A 19,516-nucleotide genomic window follows, 5' to 3' on the forward strand; every position below is an offset into this window, starting at 1 on the left:
GAGCTAGACTGTTTTCATTTGTGGGAACACTCATTGTCTACTCAGATATTCCATAGACACAGGGTCTACCTAGCTGATGATGGGGGTTTAATCTGCAGCTTGAACAGCTGATGGAAAGATTTTTGATCTTCTTCCTTAGTCGCCCTGTTCCTGAGGTTCAGCTTTGGTTGTATCCCCACCTCTCCCTGTGGTCCACCCACAGGAGTCTGGTCCTGAGGCTGCCTTGGAGCTCTTGGGTCTGCCCCTGTGAGGACCGGGCGCAGAGGTGGTATGGCTGCTTGGATCACAGGACCCCTGGTGGCACCAAATGTGCAGGGAAGCTGGCGGCCACGGGCACAAGAGACATGGCCCAAGTGAGGGTCTTTTCTGGTGTTCAGCATGAGACGTGTGAGGGCCAGCCCTGAGAGGGCTTCTTTCATTGGTGCTGGTGTGTGGGGAGAGAGAGGTTACAATAGTGGCTCCTCCCCCTGTGTGTGACTCAGCAATAGTGCCCTGCTTCCATGGCAGTCCAGTCTTCCTCCATAGGCATTCCCTGCTGCGGATTTCCTCCCTCCCGTCCCCTCAGTCTGTCTCCCCACAGCCAACAGCAGTTCTCGCTCTGGGTCTGTTCTCCAATCCCCACAGTCCAGCTCCCAGCCCCCTTACACACCTGTGAACACACGTCCCAGTCTGGGGCACGTAGGACTGTGGTACAGACCACCTGTATATTTCTCACTCTGTCCCATCTGCCATAGATCAGCCGCTTCACCCTCTTCTGACAGCCTCAAATGCTTTTCCCTTTTGTCCCAATCGATTTCCCTGTCGGGGGGGGGGGGTGTTCCCTGAATTCGGGAATCTCTCCTCTGCTTCAGCTCCCCTGCCCCAAGGTGCATGTCCCATCCCGCTTCCTCTCCTCCTCCTTCTCCCTCCTTTTTTTCATACTACCCAGTTATTCAGGGATCTTTATAATCCTTTCTGGTGTTGAAGGTCTTCTGCTGGTGTTCAGCTGGTATTCTGTGAGAGTTGTTGCATCTGTAGATATATTCCTGATGCATCTGTGGGGAGAGATGAACTCCACGTCCTCCTACTCCTCTTTTATCTTAACTCCCCCTGCAAGGAATCTTTTTATCCTACAACACAACGGTGGCTTCAAGATGGAGGAGACAACTAATTCTGAACCTGCAAAGCTGGCGTTAAGAGTAAACTCTTCCATGGAGGCAGTGACCTCAAGGGACCTTAGTTTTTTGATGTGCAAAATGGGACTAGTATTTCTCTGGCTTGCCTCCCAGTTCTTCGTAGATCAAAATAGAGAAGCATTCTACAAAAAGACAAAGTGGCATAATTCTTATAGGCAAAGGGTTTAGAGCAAAACAGGGTTATGTTTAAAGCCTCATTTTGATACTTAGTGGCTGCATGATCTTGGGCATATTATTTAACCTAAGTGATCAAGGAAACTGAAGATTAAATGATAATATGATCCACTTGGAATGCAACAAGTTCTAGCTAATAGGTTTTCTTTATTAATATTGGGTTATAAATGGCCTTATTTCAATGTAAGAGAATAAAGAGGAAGGAAATATCAGAAAGACCTGAATGAAGATATGAATGCATGGTGTATGTAAGTTCAAAATGAGTTTTTGGTGTTTAAATATGATCTGTACTCTCTAAATCCTCCCAAAATACCATTAGTTCATCAGCAGTAAATTACAGTGAAAGCATTTTCATTAAATTTCCTTTTCTTCAAAGAGAAGAATCTCAATTTGCAGATTTTATATTAGATCTCATCTTTTGACCCTGTGTTTGGTACATAATGTTCCTCGGTAACAATTTAGTAAATAGATAAGTGATATCTGTTTGCTTTTGTCTAGCAAATATATATTATGTGCCTAGCTGATGAAGTTATGAACATAAGAGATATATGTATTCAAAATAGTGTGAGCATGCTGTGGGAAACATTGCTTACTTTATATTTCTCCTGAATCAGCAGATGAGTTTGGCACAGTGCAGTACTTATTGATAACTTTGGTTATGTTTTAGACAAATTTCCTCTTTCAGCATATAAAGAAAATCTTTATTGTGCTAGGATATTTCAGAGATCACTCAGCAGAATAGCAATTGAAGATGTTAAAAGAATAGTAAACCTAAAAATAGAGTTTTTTTCCTCTACAGACTGTCAAATCACTGATAAATTCTGCAGCATAACATAGTAAAATTTGCTACTTCTACATTATTGGTTTTTGCTTTGCTTTGTCTTTCCTAGAATGACTACAAAAAACTGTCAATGCAGTGCAAAGATTTTGTTGTTGGACTCCTTGATCTGTGCAGAAATACCGAAGAAGTAGAGGCCATTCTGAACGGGGATGTTGAAATACACCACAGTGGTGGAGATCACGGTCGTCCAAATCTCAGCCGTTTAAAACTTGCCATTAAATATGACGTAAAAAAAGTAAGGTCAGGCCTGAAGCCCCTTTTACATTATTTCAGTTTTTATTGGTGCTAAATCAGGATGAAGGGTTGGCAAATTAGATTGAGCTGGGTTTTTCTAATTAATTGCACTAGGTAGGTTCTCTAACAATTCTAAGTGCCTGGTTGTGAGGCATTTAACCTACACTAATACCAGTCTTTAAAACCTACACTTGTGTATGCAGTGATTGACGCTTTCTTTGACTTAACTAATGATATAAAAATGACTTTGTGTGTTCAAACTACAAAGCATTTGTTATAGGATAGGAACATCATTATTTAAGACCCAACTCGGTTTTCCCATTTGTTAATATATTCCAATTCCAGACCAATGCCTTCTATTCCTTCTTTAGAGCATTTGAATCTCCTTCATCTTTATTTGTGGAGTATTTTTATCTCTGTCTTCATGTGGTGCCCCCTATCCTTGACTGCTTTCTTAGGTTATGTAAGATATCTTTTACAAAAAACAGTTTTTAAAAGTAGGTTTTCTAATAAAAGTAACACAGACTTATGGTAAGCTTTCAAACAATATAGACATGCCCTCTTTCTGTCTTCTCAATTCTTAAAGGAGAGTAGTTAATCAATATTATATTTCTCTCCATAAATTTATACCTTGGACATCTTCACATATCAGTAAATAAACATCCACTTAATCTTTTCAAAGGCTGCATATCGTTATGTTTATTTATATCGTTATGTTCATTTAGTCAGTTTACTATTTAAGGGTGTTTATTATTTTCTTTATTTTTTTGTTATTTCAAAACGTTTGTTAAATTTCCCTTCAAAAAAGGTGCACCAGTTTACACATGTCAACAGTGTGTGAGAGGGATTATTTCTTCCACTCATAATGGGTACTATTATTTTTTTCTTTTTTTAAAATAGATCTTTATTGGAGTATAATTACTTCACAATACTGTGCTAGTTTCTGTTGCACAACAAAGCGAATCAGCCATATGCATACACATGTCCCCATATCGCCACCCTCTTGAGCCTCCCTCCCATCCTCCCTATCCCACCCCTCTAGGTCATCGCAAAGCACCGAGCTGATCTCCCTGTGCTACATAATGGGTATTATTAAACCTTACCATTCTGAGAAGACAAACATTGTATCTTGATTTAATTATCTTCCAGGTTAACCATCCTTAAGAAACATTTTTAGTTCCTTTATATAACCTGTCCTTTGTCTAGTTTTTAATATTCTTTACCAATTATTATTTTGAGTTGTTGCTTTTTGTATATTAAATAATGCAGCTCTCTGTCATATGTAGGGTTCATTTGTAAGCAATAAATATGTAAGAATAAAAAAATTCTGAAAAATAAAGAGTGAAATTTAATTATAAAATTTTGTTAATTGAAAGAGTTTATGGTGCAGGAATAAAAAGAAGTATCAGTGGAATAGAATAGGCAGTCCAGAAAAAGACCCATATGCAAATGGGAGCCTAGTATAAAATAAGTTTAGCATTTTAGGTCAGTGCAGAAAAGGTCGTATACTTTAAAAAAAAAAGTATTTAGACATCTGATCTAGCAGGATCTTTATATCACTCCTTCTAGATGGGCAAAACATAAAAGTCCTGTTGTAAAATATTGATGAATCTTTTTCCAATATTAAATTTCCAAAATTTGTTTATGCTTTGAAACGAAACCCATTAGTCATAAAGCAAAAGTTGGAATCTTTGAATTTATGTAATACATATTAGAACCCCCTGCCATCTTGCTTGATACCTGTCCGCTACATATTTTACATTTGTTCTTTAATTCTAACAATATTTTTCATGAGCAAGAACAGAACATAATATTAGAATGCAAGAAAAGAGTTTATGCTGAATCTTTAATCAAGCTGTTAAATGTTTTGTCACTCCCCTCCTAGTTTGTAGCTCATCCAAACTGTCAACAGCAGCTTTTGTCCATATGGTATGAGAATCTTTCCGGTTTGCGGCAGCAGACCACGGCAGTCAAGTTTCTTGTGGTCCTCGCCGTTGCCATCGGACTGCCTTTCCTGGCTCTCATTTACTGGTTTGCTCCATGCAGCAAGGTATGTCTGTGAAGCCTGCACCTCTGTTATCTCCTAGAAGTGTATTTGGTTTATATATCAGAGCCAGTTAAACAAAGAAAATTCTATTTCCCAAATAAAAGTTTCAGGGAAGTCAGAGTTGGGTTTAAATAATCTTATTGTTTTTAATATTATAAAAATAACATATATTTGCTATAAGAAATAAAGAAAGCAATGGAAAGAGAAAATTCACCTGTAATATTACCACTATTAATATGCCAAAGAAAACCTCAGTATATTTCCTATTTGTCTTCTCTCTAGTTACGCCTATGCATATATTTTTACATTTTTGATGAGGTATGAATTGAGCAGATAATCTCAAATAACACCCTAAAAGAACATGTTTCCTTTTGTTATTTCTCCTCTGGCAAAATTTGAGATGAAAGGTTTTGTTTTTTATTTATTTTAGTGAATATGACCAGATAAATCTTAATATAAATAAAGGACAATTGTGTAAATATTACTATAATGCTTGTTTCAATGAAGACTATTTGTTTTAAGGACAGAGTACATTGTAACCTGACAACAAAGATAACCTGTTTTTTGGGGTTTTTTGTTTTTGGCAAACTCTGCCCAGAATTTGATGAAATTAATTTGTTCAGATGGACCTAGCCTTTCATTAGTGCGACAGAAGAAGTTTGGAAAATGTTAACCTGTCATTCTGTTAAGAGGCATAGAGATTTGTCTGCCCTGCATTGCCAACAATCTTATTCTTCATGTTTTTGAAGCCACATTTCTGGAACTGTCTAAGTTTCAACTCTTAGAGTCAGGCTGAAATAACTCTAAAGCTATGTGGCTGAAATGTCTGCTGGACCATCTATTTATGTGCCATGTAGATATGCCAGTTGAATCACTTGCTGTTGTTAAATCTGGGCATGACTCATTTTCAAATATTTGTAGCATGTGGGTGCAAAGACATATATCACCATTACCAACATATTTTCTTCTTATTATTAATTAGTCATATATTTGGTGATTTAACCTTATAGGAATGTTAGTAAGTGGCTCATGGTAGGAAGCTGGTTTAAAGCCTTTTTCACATAGTGGGAACTTCATAATTACTTCCAGTGATGATGATAGGAACTGCTGGAAACTTGGCATTTTCTCCTGAGGGTAAAATCTGTCATCATAAATGTTTTTCCCTTAAATATATAAGGCCAAAAGTTGGCCTTATATATTTATAAATAAAATATAAAGGAGGAAAATAAAATGAAAATAGTGATATTTACTAGAATTAGAAATTTATAGCATGGATTTTTTTCTAGAAAGTTTTCTTTCTAGATTTTTCTTTTCCTCCCTTTTTCATAGGAATGACAGATTTCACTTTGAAAAAAGAATTAATTCTCCTTACTAGAACATAGGCTACATCTATGTATGTAGTCTCTGTTCTGCTTCTACTCACATTTCCTGGGTCTTCAGAGATTTAAGCTGAATTAAAAGTCGGGGGGGGGTGCTCTGAATTATCCTTGTTATTACCCTGTGATCAGTTAAATTATAATATCTCTTCTAAAGTGAATAATTGTCCCTCCCCATATCCAGTGAGTTCAAAAGCATAATGCCTTCCAGAGTGTTTGGTGTTTTAACAGACTAGTTTTGGCAGTCCTTAGAGTTGCACATTTCTTAAATTTTGATTGAATCCTAATTAACCTGATTTCCTTCACTATTTCTTCTTCCGTGGCCATGTTTCTTTCTGGCATCTGTTTTCCATCCTCGTTTATGAACCCTGAGGCAAATAATCAAATTAAAAGGACACTGTCAAGGTATTTTTTCTCATATATAAAATCTATTTTACTGTTATTTAATGTTTGAAGCATGATGATAAAATCTATTTTACATTTTTCCCTTTAGTAATATATATAAATATTATTTACAGTTTTAGAGAATTGATTTTTTTAAATGGAAGGAGATTGCTCAAGCTATATTGATGCTTTTATTTAAAATATTATTTAAAATATTAAAAAATTCCAAAGCATCCATGAAAATTAAGCGAGATCAAATTGCAGGCCTATGCACCTTGACAGAGTCCCTGTTTCTATTTAAAGTTTGGCTTTCTTTCCTCAAGTCTGCTCTTTTCTGTAAGAAATTCTTTTTGCCCTTACTTGTTCTCTTTTTCCACCATAACCCAAAGTGTTTTATACTCACTATAGTAAAGATAGGTCATGCTGTGATTTCAAATCATTTTGGCTTAAGCTATCTTCAACCTTTTCTGCTACTATTGGTATTTGATAGTTATTTGATCATCAGTAAATACTTAAAAAGAGTATGATATAATATTTAAAAGCAGGTATTTCTTTCAGTGCTTACTTTCAGTCATTTTTCCAGGTGCATCAATTTTTCACCTTGTTCAATGTTTCTTTACAGTTATTTTTTTAGAAATCTGTTTACGTTACAGAATATATAGATGGCAAATTTTACTAAAATGAATAACTCACTTCAGTTCCTGAAGTCCATTGAGTGGTGCCAGAATCTCCTTTAGTTTAAAGAGAAACACAACTCTCAGTGATTTGTAATAAGAAATAGAAGATATGACTATCCAAACACACCATTTTAGTTTCCTGTCAACCAACTTTTTGTTTGTTTTTTGTTTATGTGTTTACTTGTTTTATTTTTTTAAATTTTTATTTATTTATTATTATTTTTTAAACATCTTTATTGGCGTATAATTGCTTTACAATGGTGTGTTAGTTTCTACTTTATAACAAAGTGAATCAGTTATACATATACATATATCCCCATATATCCTCCCTCTTGCGTCTCCCTCCTACCCTCCCTATCCCACCCCTCTAGGTGGTCACAAAGCATCGAGCTGATCTCCCTGTGCAATGCGGCTGCTTCCCACTAGCTATGTATTTTACGTTTGGTAGTATATATTTAGTAAGCAACAAAAGTCCCTGGTTTGATTCTCTTCTCTCCCTTCTGAATAAAATAAAGGAGTCATATTGTGTAAGAACCAGGAACCCAGGGAAGAAGGAAGGTGAAGCAGGTCAGGAGCGAGGGGCAGATCAGACACCGTTCCCTGAATAACTGAACGTTGGCTTTAGATGTGTCCAGACAGCTGAACTCAAGTTCCAGACCTCTCAGGCTTGAGGCACACTCTAATGTGGGTAGCTTTATTGTCACCCCGTTTTATGTCTCCAGCCTTTTCTCTTCTCCTTCTCCTATTTTAATTTGTGCTCTCTTGAGTTTTTCGTAATTTTGTATTTTGAAGGCCGCCTCTGATTCTCTCCTGAACAAAGCAGGGAATAAATAAGTTTTCCATGGATTTTACTACTAATAGTCAATGCCCCAATCCCAGTTTTCCACAACAGTCAAATAAACTGAGAACTTTAAAAAATTAGTTTAATATTTATAATAATAGCTCTTTTCACCAGGAAGATATTGAACCTTGCAATAAATGATTAAATAAATCTTGTACACATGATTAAATCTTATATAAAACATGATTAAATAGCCATGATTACAATAAATTGTATATAAAGCAAATGTAGAATTAAAATTGTATATGTGGCACACCATAGGAAAAGAAATTAAAGTCGCATTAATGTTCAGTTTTTAGTAGTCCATATTTTTTTAAAAAACATTGCTAAGGACAATAGGCAAAAAAAAATCAAACCTACTTTCTCTCCCATTTGTTTTAACTTTATTTGAGAGTTCTATTTAAACAAGATCTTAAAGAAACACAAAAAATAGTCTTTGATTCAATCTAATGAGCATTTACTTATGGAAGTATGGTTTTTGGACAACATTTTTACAGCAACCTTTTACAAAGTAACTTTGGATTGGGTCTGCAATATATCTAACTGTATAGATCCATTGGCTTAAAACTAGATAGATAGAGCGATTGATCTAGATAAACACACACACACACACACACACACACAAACATGCATGCACGCATGCACATGCACACCCTGATATTCTGCCTGGCCTAAGATTCTAAATATCAAGAGAGAAGGGACTAAACTATGTGATTCATCCTAGCTCTAACTTTTATGATTTTGAAAACCATATAGACAGATAAAGTGTGTAGGAACAGAGAACATTGATTGCATTCCTACCATTATAGCATTTAGCTTTTTAAAATCTTAGAACCGTTTGTTCTCTAAGAATTTACGTATATATATATATACTTCAATGAGAAAATATGAACTTGTTTTGTAAACCAAATAGAAACATTAACTCAAACAAGTATGCCTGGGTTCAGATTCCAGCTCTACCACTTATAAGCTGTGTGACCTTTAAGCTAGTTTCTGGACCTCACTTCCTCAGTTTCTTCATCCATAAAATGGGCATTTCAGCAGCATATACCTCTTTGTATTGTTGTAATTATATCATGAAATTAACAGGGTAAAGCATTTAAAACAGTACATCCAAGTACTGGCCAAGTGTTGGTGGTATTATTATTAATTTTTACATTTTTCTGTAATAATAAACTCGTTTGAGAAGCTGTCGAAAGCTAATGGCCCTCTCCTAAGAAAAAATCCTTGCATACATGTATTTGAGTTTTGTTTACCATTACAGGGGATACACAGAGCCCTTGAGACACATCCTGGGCACACACCATCCCTCTGCCCAGCTAGGATTCGTGCATCTTAGATGGAAATGATTCCTGTACTATAGATGCACAAGAGCTTTTATTGTCTCCAAATTTCATATGAAGAATCTGACTTTCACATAATTTAGGAAATTCACTCATTGCTACTCAGCTAATGAGGGAATGAAACTGGAACCTGAACCTAAAATGTGTTGGTTATGTGACCAGAGATGTATGTAATTGCAATCTGCATTTTTTACCACACTGATGCAATTCTAAACAAAAAATCCCACAAAACTTTTTTTTTAAACCTTTTCCCGAAGCCTATGAACAGCAAATATAAAGTGATTTCCAATAGGCTTTTGAAAATATAAAAAACGGTTTGAAGACCCTACAGCCACCCTTACAAACTGCTCCCCTTGAGTCCCCGTTTCCAGCCTCTGCACCTGAGACCCACCCCCTACTTGGTTTCCGTCGCCTGGGCCAACTCCAGTGAATTCACCCATTCTTCCTCAAAACTCCCTTCCCAACGCGAGACCAAATGTTTTAACCTTTTGCTCCTATCCCATATTTAAAGATTTAGAGACGTTAAAAAAAAAAAAAAAGACAGACACTTGGACTTTTTTCAGTCCAGTGTCATTCCAGGACATCTTTCCAGTATGTGATGGGAACTGCCCTGCTGTCCTGTCCTGGGCTGGGAGTTCTCTTCTTGGTACTCCTGACTCTTACTCCATTTACAGCATCACTTGAAGCCTGATTTGCACCCATGTCAGTGAAATACACATGAGGACAACCAGCAGACAAATATCAACCAAGGGTGTATACACTGTAAAGCAGATTCAGGTTAATATTTTCATTGCTGCTTCCTCAATACTTCACACCCACTAAATTAGTTTTCTTTTTATGAATAGTGGTGATACTATGCTCTGCCTTTTGTCATTACTATATTCATAAAATATTTTGTCAGTATTATATATAATATCTTAAGAACTTAAATGTCATTGAATAGAAGTTAATTTATTTAACTATCAATCCAGAATATCAGCATATGTAGCTGAGCAACGTGACCAAAATTTTATATCAGCATAAGGAATTATTTTTCTATTATTAGTTATATAAAGGTACATAATTATCTTAGGAGACCATTGGAATGCACAGATATTTATTCTTGTGTATACGCATGTGTTTTGCAAAATGTACAGAACAAAGCTAAGATTTTCTTTTGGTGTGCGTTGTGGCAGATGGGGAAGATAATGCGTGGCCCATTCATGAAGTTTGTAGCACATGCAGCCTCCTTCACCATTTTTCTGGGACTACTAGTCATGAATGCAGCTGACAGATTTGAAGGCACCAAACTCCTTCCTAATGAAACCAGCACAGATAATGCAAAACAGCTGTTCAGGATGAAAACCTCCTGCTTCTCATGGATGGAGATGCTCATTATTTCCTGGGTAATAGGTAAAGACTGATTTTTCTGTCATCATTTATTTTTACAGCCTTAGCAGTAGGACTGAATGACACTGATTCCCTCACACATCAGTTATACAGATGTATACAGCATGATACAATGCTCCACACAGCATGAATTTGTTGTTGTTGTTTTTAAAGCACAGTTATCTTGGGTTCATTATCAGTACCACAGTCTTCTCACATGCCACATGCTTTTTAGATTTCCAAGAAAAACCCAGGAAGAAAATGAACAGGATAGTATGAATCAAACCCTGCCAGTGATGAAAAACTGCCATTCGTGTTTTAGGAGAGCTGTGACTTCAAGTTTAAAAATAACCACATGATTTTACATTGCAATTTAATAGGAACTGAAGGTAGTAGTCACTCACATCTATTGAACATTTGTTATGTACCAAGAACTGTTCAAATCACTTTACATACATCATATCACACACTCTGTTTGTGCCTTAGTGGTCCAGTCTGTCATATAATAATGTCTACACTACAGCATTAATGTGAGGATTAATTTGCTTTAGATCTCCCAGATGGTAAGTGAAACAGAGGGAATGTGGTCTTAATTACTATGCTATTTGTCTTTAGAATCAATCATCCATATGGCTTGTCATTAAATATAATGCAAATGAAAGATATTTCAATTGGATATTTATGAATGAATAAAGTCAGTAGCTATTACCTACCTAATAGCTGTCTAACAAAGTGCCCTCATTAGGTAATGAGGATACTGAAGTGAATGAAATGCAGTCTTTATAGTCAAGGAAGTTAAGTCTGGGGGGAAGGGGCAGGTCAATAAGTAAATCAATAAAGAAAACCTATGTGACACATACTGTAACGGAGGAGCTATTAGGGTGTTATGAACACACATAGATTGGGCATCTAAATCTGAATGGGGTGAGGTGTGGACGGGGCAAAGGAGGCCTCCCTGAACAGTATGTTCAATCTGAGACTTTGAAGATAAGGACATGTTAATCCTACAGAGTGTTTATGGGGAGTAAGGACACTACAAGGCATGGATGCAAAATGTTAGATGCAAAGATGCAAAACTAGGCCGACAGCTGGCACCTCATTTGCAAAGTCATGTGTTAGGTCCAGCTATAAGGCAGGTTCACTTATGGATGTGGGTGATGGGAGATAAGGGTGGTGACATGGCCAGAGGATGATTTTCAGCTGTTGGTGATGTGATCCATCACATTTTAGAAAGGTCACAGTGGTTGTGAGGTAGAGGGTGGCTTTGGGGAGGGGTGAGTGTGGAGGCTGAGAGACAATTGAAGTGATCCCTGTGAGGAACATGGGGCCAGAAGTCAGGGCGTGGGGAAAGGAGTTGAGAGCTTCTTAAAAGACACGCTTCAAAGAACTTGGTGATGTATTGTACATGGAAAGGGAGAGCTGTGGATTCTGCCTTGGATTACTAGGTGGTGACTGCAAGTCTCTAGGAGGAAGAATATAGAGGGAAGATCATGCTTGAGACTGGGAGAATGAAAAGCTGGTAGGTAAGTTTGGGTTGTGATTGACTTTGAAGTGCCCATGGGATTTCCAGTTGAAGATGTCCACTAAAATGCAACCCCTGGGAGAAGCCAGGCTGTGGATAAAGTTTCAGCAATCTTCATAAGGCCCTGACTATGCATGAAGTCACCTAGGGTGTACATGTGGAGAGTGTCAAGAAAAGAGGGCTCAAGGAATCTTTATACAAAACCATTGGTAGCCCATAAACTTGGTTCTCTTCCAGTGATCTGGAGAAGCATCTGCAGTCAGTTTTATATCACTTCTAGGGCAGGGGATGTCTTCTTGGCTTCCTCATACTGGGGCTGATAGGATGATCAATTGAAATACTACGAAGCACTATACAAATTACCATATGATCATTTTAAATGCATATGAGGTAATTCAACAGCATTGAGAGTTATTCAAAACTTCTGAATCACTTCATTTCCTGGAAATGTTCCAAGGAGAAATATAGTGTCTTAACATGTGAATTAAACCTTAGATAAAGAAGAGTTTGATTTTCCACTTTTTCTTTTTGAATTTAATTGATATTTACCTTATAACATAATGCTATAAGAAATAAATTACATTTCACTTTGAATACTTGATTTAAAATAAGAATGATCATTTGGACATTACCTTTACCTCAAGCTAAGAGCCTATATGTTATAGGTTTTTTTAATGTTAGTATGTTTAAAGTACATATTACAGCACTTGGCACATAGGAAATGTTTAATAAATTTCAGATAACTATGATTACTATTAAACTCTTCATTAAGAGTTCATGTGTTTTATATGGAAGTGGTATTTCCTACTGAAGACATATTAAGCAAGATATGACACTTCAGTTGAAGATTAAACTTTGAAAACATTAAATTTTGTGTAAGAGGATTAAATACAATGAATGTTCATTTTATTCTTTATCAAAAATAATTGACTCTCCTCATACTAATATTTTAATATAAACATTGGAAGTTTTTCCTTTTTCACTTGGAAACCTAAACCAAGAATGTTAACTTTTAATTTTATGAATAAAAGCATTTTCCTTGGAACAACTGGCTGGATAACCTTTGCGTCTGAGATTCAGAGATGATCTCACAGTATTCATTTAAAGGGAAAACAAGGAACAACTCAGAATTGACAGCTGATACTTTGTAGCATATATTAGACTCCTGGTTCAGTTTCTGACACTGGTATTTATTTTTCTTTTTGAAGTTATTCTTGAAAGACAGTTGCTGTACTTTCTGGAAATATTAATAAGAAGTGGACTACTTAGGTCAAGATGCTAGTTGGCTTGAGGGAAAAGACTGACATTATTGGTCACAGAAAGCAAATTTATATAATTTTTAGTAGACAAAAAGTTGAAAGGCTGGATGATGGAATTGACATTCCAGGAGATCTTGACAAGGCTGAAGGGCAAGCTGAAACCAATGAGAAGTGTAGCAGGAACACAGGGAGGGGGAGACACGCTTGATGACACTTCACCTAAGGAGCACTTTTGAACCTAATGTCCAGTGTGAGCTGCTGAGGAAGCAAATGCAGTGCTGGGTTGACCCTTCAACAGAAGGAGAGGACTGCAGGCAAGGGCCGTAATTACATCCCTGCTCCACGCTCTGGCCACACTCCGTCTGCAGGCAACTGGCAAACTAGGGAGCATCCCAAATTGAAAACAACCAGAAAAGGGAGTGGCTCTTCCACGGAACAGCACTTGTGGGAACTAGGGAAGCTTACTCTGGAGTGTGGAGGTAGGGCAGAACCCCGGGATTGTGGAGCCAGAGGTTTGGTTATTTGGAGGGCCCCCTTTAGAGAAAAAGAAGACAAAACAGAGCCCTAGGAGGAGCCTGGGCAGATAAGGCATCTTGAAGGTTAAATTTTATTAGTTTCGTGGGAAACCTGCCTCTGCTGTAGAAGCATAGATTTAATGAGTGCACAGGAGTTTGTGCTTTGTTTTATTCTGTTTTGTTTTAAGAAATTTAAAGGCAGAGAGAGCAGACTCATTCTCTTCTCTCAAGGGCAGAATTAGCACTAACAGGTCCACAGTGAAGGGAGGCTTCCTAAAAAGTCAACAGTGGGATGAGCCATCTTCAGAAGTAGTCATTCAGGACGAATTCAAGCAGGGGCTCAACCCTGTGGAGAAGTCCCCTGCTTGCTGGAGAAGTTGGACTAGATGGGGGATTTCAATCTATGCTTGGCAGCTCCTGGGGGTCCACAGGGGAAATAAGACGGGAACTCTTCCTTCAAACAGAAGAGTTCGCTGTATCTGTTTTACTTTTTAAGCTTTGGTGAGATATCATTTTTACCAAAAACTGTATATCTTAAAGAGAGAGAAGATGGAGAAGTGAGAGGAAGAAGGAGAGAAGCTTTGAAAACAACTAAACGATATGAATTTAAACCGCCCTTTAATCCCTATTCTTCAGTTACTCTAAACTACCCTTTTGTCCTGTTGAGGAAGCTGGCAGGAATCCAGGGACCACAAAAAAAGGCTGCCCTCAGATTTTTTTCACCCCTGCTCATAGTTGTGTGCGTGCACGTATGTGTGCATGAGTGTACACATGTAGTGTTTCCTGTTTTAAATCTGATCCACTAAAGTATATATGAATTCAATTCTAGTCTCCTCTGAATTTGGAATAATTCCAAATAAGTAAGTTGTGTGCTACATTGAATGATCATTTTGAGAAAAGCACATAGTAAGCTGTTGGAAGAGCAGAGACCATGGCTTTTTTAAACCCCTGAAGGGCTCTAAAGTCATTCACATGGCAGGTTCTGTGATAAAGGTTCATGACAAATGTGGGGACTTGGAGAAGGTGGTAGGTAGGAGAAAGGGGAGAAGATTAATTTCAACTAAGGGACCATGGAGACTTCTTGATGGAGGTAGGCTTTGATGAATTGTTGGAGTTTGGCTTGTATTTCTCCAGATGGCTCTAGGAGGAGGCGGGACATCAGAGCATAGGGATCTAAAGATAATAGGGGTAAAGTAACTTCTTTTTTTAATAAAGTAAGATTTTTCAGATGAAAAAAGAAAATGTGTGCCAGACATAGAAAATTTTAAATAGTAAATGCTCAATCAATGTTAGTTATTTTTTCAAGTGCCAGGCACTGTGCTGTGCATTTTACATGTGTTATTTAAGTCTCATAACAATCCTGTGAAGTAGGTACAAACTACTATCATCCCCATTTTCCAAATTGAGTTTTAGAAAGTTTAAATAAGTTACCAAGGATTACACAGCTAATAAGTGGAAGAGCAAAGTCTCAAATCTGCGGCAGTCTAATTCCAAAACCTATGCTCCTGAGTACCACATTAAGTTTTAGAGCAAATATGCAACATTATTAATAATTCCACCATCAAGAGACAACTACTATTAATATGTTCCTGTAATTACTGCTGGTCTTTTATATGCTTTTTTTAAACATAAAGTCATACAATATATAACATTTTTTACTTAGCATGCTTGAATGTTTATGACAGAAACATTTTCCAATGTGTATTAGTCCAGGTCCTCCAAGAAGCATATGCAAGACAGGATTTAACGTACAACAATGTTATTAAGGAAATTCCATGTGAGAGAAAATGTGAGAGAACTGAAGAGAGCTGCAAGGGCTGTAAGACTGGGATGCAAGTCTGATCTTGAGGGAAGGAGAGAGGGAAGGAAAGTAGGGTAGAAGTATCCTAGATCTCCATCCAGTCTAAAGAAAGTTTAACAAGGCCGTCAGGAAATCCTTGAGCTAAAGTCAGCCATCAAAGGAGTCCCATGTCTCTGAAGAAGGAGTGCCCTCAGTCATTGTTGGGGAGCAGCCCATGGGAAGCATGGCCTTAGGGCAAAAGTGGCAGTAGTTTTCAGAGTGCTGTAGCTGAGGCCCATGGCCAATTAAATTCCTGTAGTTGGAGGTCTGTGAGGTACATTCTTGTGGCCACTATCCCATGGTAATTAAAATATCATATGAAATGGCTGCATAATATCCCATATGTAGACATTCCATGGTTACTTCTATTTTGAGTGTGTGAATGTGGGTGTGTTTGTATGGTTTGATTATTATAAAGAACCCTACAATGAACATCTTATTAATGTATTTTTATGTATAGAATTAATGGGTCAAATCATGTTTGTTGATTGAATGCCCTTGATGAAATTTGTCAAATTGCTATAAGGTAATGCACTGATATTGTTGGACTCTAGGATTTGTGGGGACAGGATAATTATGGCTGGATGGGTGGGATGAGGCCAAATTTTGAAGGGTTTTGAATATCAGCCTGAGATCTTCCAAGTTTATTTTGTTTTATTGAAGAGCTAAAGCTGGAATGAAGTTGGATTGATATTTTAACCTCTTTCTAATACAGGCATGATATGGACTGAATGTAAAGAAATTTGGACTCAAGGCCCCAAGGAGTACTTGTTTGAGTTGTGGAATATGCTTGATTTTGGAATGTTGGCAATCTTTGCGGCATCATTCATTGCAAGATTCATGGCATTTTGGCATGCTTCCAAAGCCCAGAGCATCATTGATGCAAATGATACTTTGAAGGATTTGACAAAAGTCACATTGGGAGACAATGTGAAATACTACAATTTGGGTGAGTTTATAGGACACAGTCAATATAAGTTTATAAAATGCAGAATTTTCTTATAAAAGTACACATCAGTAACAGTTTGATTACTACTCAGCTCTCATAGAATTGTTGGTCAGTTTCCAGCTTCTTCAGAGTATCTGTATCTGAAGAAGCATGCTTTCTACCTCTTCCCTTGATATTTCTTCTGGCTGGAAACCTCTTTTAATCACAAGAATCATCTCACTTTATCTCTGGGTTTAATTGGCTAACCACAAAACTTCATTGAGAATGCCTGTATTATGTCTTGGATTTATTTTTTTCCTCTTGTCCATTAAAAATAGTACACATTTAAGTACCATTTCCATTTAAGGCATATAAACTATTTGAAACCAAAGGAACCATTGGAGGCTCTAGAGGGCCCCCAATAAATAACACCACTTTTTCTCACCGAGTCTTTGAAACTAGATGAGAGATAAAACCAAAAGCGAACACGGAGGCCAGATCATCACCTCTAATACTGACAAAATTCAGGGTGGATGACATAATTCTGAGTTTATTAGCCAGCCGGCTCAGTAATATTGAACCCCAAGCTTAGGCAGATGTATGGACAGCAATGGACAGGGCAGTCTTCCCCAAAGAGGGGTATGGCAGCAAGTGTCTGATCATGTGAGATTCCCCCATGGAAGACCAGAGGAAAATTCTCAAGAAAAAAGAGGGCAGAGCTGAACCAAGTATGCTCAGTTTCCACCCCAGTTTAGCAATCAGATAAGTCATTCCACCTCCCCAGGAGGAAAGTGACTAAGCGATAGAAATAGATTCAGTTATTTGCTTAGGGAAAATCTCTCCTTGTAGAAACCTAGAGTGGGGAAAAAAGATTCTCTTTGAATACTTATTTCAGATCCTCTGATAAGACGTCAGTTAACAAGTCAATTGACATCTCTATGGGTTTTACTGGCTATATCACATAGGGATTTCTATTTTATTATTTCTTTTTAATATTTATTTTAATATTTAATTAACAACTTTTAGTGCATAATGTAGGGCTTTTATACAAGGATATACAGCACAGGGAATGTAGCCATTATTTTATAACAAAAATTTTTATTATATGGAATTTTAAAATCAGAACTATCTATTTATATATTGTACTTATATTCAAAGTGCTATAAAAAAGGAAACTGCTTTTATGAGTTTATTGTATCCTTTCCTGATTCCACTTCTCAGCAAATAAGCAAATACAAATTTATAATTATATTTTTCCTCTTTCCTACATACTGCTTTTCTTCATAATGGTTTCTTAATTAGGTTTTTGATGACCTGATGTAATAATGCCAGAAAAATTCATAAGTGAATAATTACTACATTTTTATGTTAAAAATAGACTTGAGTGACCAATATAAATTACTTTAGTAAGTTAAATAACTCCAAAAGCCCCAAATTACATTATAGTGTAATTACAGTTTAAGAATAAATAATGATATCATTTATTTAGGGCCTTTTTTTCTTTTATTATAGTTTAAGATTAAATAGTAAATGCTATCATTTAGTTAGTTGCAAGCAGTTTCTAAACACTGAATGTATGTTGACCCACTGGATTCTCACAACAGATGACAGAGGTAGAAGCTGTATTATCTCATTTTTAGAGATGGGAAAATAAAACTAAGATAAGTAATTTGTACCAGTTCTTCCAGCTGACTTATAGATAGATAGGTAGATAGACAGGTAGATATTGGAATTTTTACATATGCTGAGTCCACAGTTTGTACTTTTTTTTTTTAACATTTTTATTGGAGTATAATTGCTTTACAGTGGTGTGTTAGTTTCTGCTTTATAACAAAGTGAATCAGTTATACATATACATATACATATACATATACATATATACATGCTTTATAACAAAGTGAATCAGTTATACATATACATATACATATACATATATCCCCATATCTCTTCCCTCTTGCGTGTCCCACCCTCCCTATCCCACCCTTCTAGCTGGTCACAAAGCATCGAGCTGATCTCCCTGTGCTATGAGACTGCTTCCCACTAGCTATCTATTTTACATTTGGTAGTGTATATATGTCCATGCCACTCTCTCACTTTGTCCCAGTTTACCCTTCCCCCTCCCCGTGTCCTCAAGTCCATTCTCTAGTTGGTCTGCGTCTTTATTCCCGTCTTGCCCCTAGGTTCTTCATGACCATTTTTTTTTTTTTTTTTTTTAAGATTCCATATATATGTGTACTCTTAACCATTATGCTATACCCTATGGAAAACTTCCAGCAAACCAGGGGGGTAATTTTCTCAGTAAATTCAGAAGCTCAAATCCACCTGACACTTAAAGAAGCCCTTTAAGATAAAAGACTTCCGTCAGGAACTGGATTGCTAATGTAATTTTATTTCTATCCCAGAAAAGAAGTTACCTAAGTAAAAAACTTAAATAAACTCACCATAACTCTTGTCTTTCCTTTCTCCTAGCCAGGATAAAGTGGGACCCCTCTGATCCTCAAATTATATCTGAAGGTCTTTATGCAATTGCTGTAGTTTTAAGTTTCTCCAGAATAGCCTACATTTTACCAGCAAATGAAAGCTTTGGACCTCTGCAGATATCACTTGGAAGAACAGTGAAAGACATCTTCAAGTTCATGGTCATATTCATCATGGTGTTTGTGGCCTTTATGATTGGAATGTTCAACCTCTATTCCTACTACATTGGTGCAAAGCAAAACGAAGCCTTCACAACGTATGTGCTTTCAGATATTTTGATCATGGAGATGGTCAATTAAATAAATGTTAGCTTAACAGTGTTCATATGCATCCATGGCATAAATAATGTTTTGGTAAAGACTTCATCTCCAGTTACTCTTTAGCAAAATGAGAGGATTTTAAAATGGGTTGGAAGAACTCAATAATGTAGGCAACCTCCGTAATATTAAGTAATTGTAGCTAACATTTTTAAGGCTAGGAACTACCTCACACACATCATTTTATTATGTCTGTT

At 36.8% G+C, this 19,516-nt stretch overlaps 1 protein-coding gene across 3 annotated transcripts in view; it reads left to right on the forward strand.

Moving 5' to 3' along the window:
• TRPC6 (transient receptor potential cation channel subfamily C member 6) overlaps positions 1–19,516 on the forward strand; it is a 137,424-nt gene that overhangs the window by 102,336 nt on the left and 15,572 nt on the right. For all 3 annotated transcript variants that reach the window (XM_036862392.1, XM_036862394.1, XM_036862395.1), the window contains exons 3-7: positions 2,240–2,425; positions 4,310–4,474; positions 10,268–10,484; positions 16,312–16,545; positions 18,994–19,258. In XM_036862392.1, coding sequence (XP_036718287.1) covers positions 2,240–2,425; positions 4,310–4,474; positions 10,268–10,484; positions 16,312–16,545; positions 18,994–19,258 — 1,067 coding nt within the window. The remainder of the gene's footprint in view (positions 1–2,239; positions 2,426–4,309; positions 4,475–10,267; positions 10,485–16,311; positions 16,546–18,993; positions 19,259–19,516) is intronic.

Source organism: Balaenoptera musculus, chromosome 8 (assembly GCF_009873245.2).
Source record: "Balaenoptera musculus isolate JJ_BM4_2016_0621 chromosome 8, mBalMus1.pri.v3, whole genome shotgun sequence".
Lineage (NCBI taxonomy): Eukaryota > Metazoa > Chordata > Mammalia > Artiodactyla > Balaenopteridae > Balaenoptera > Balaenoptera musculus.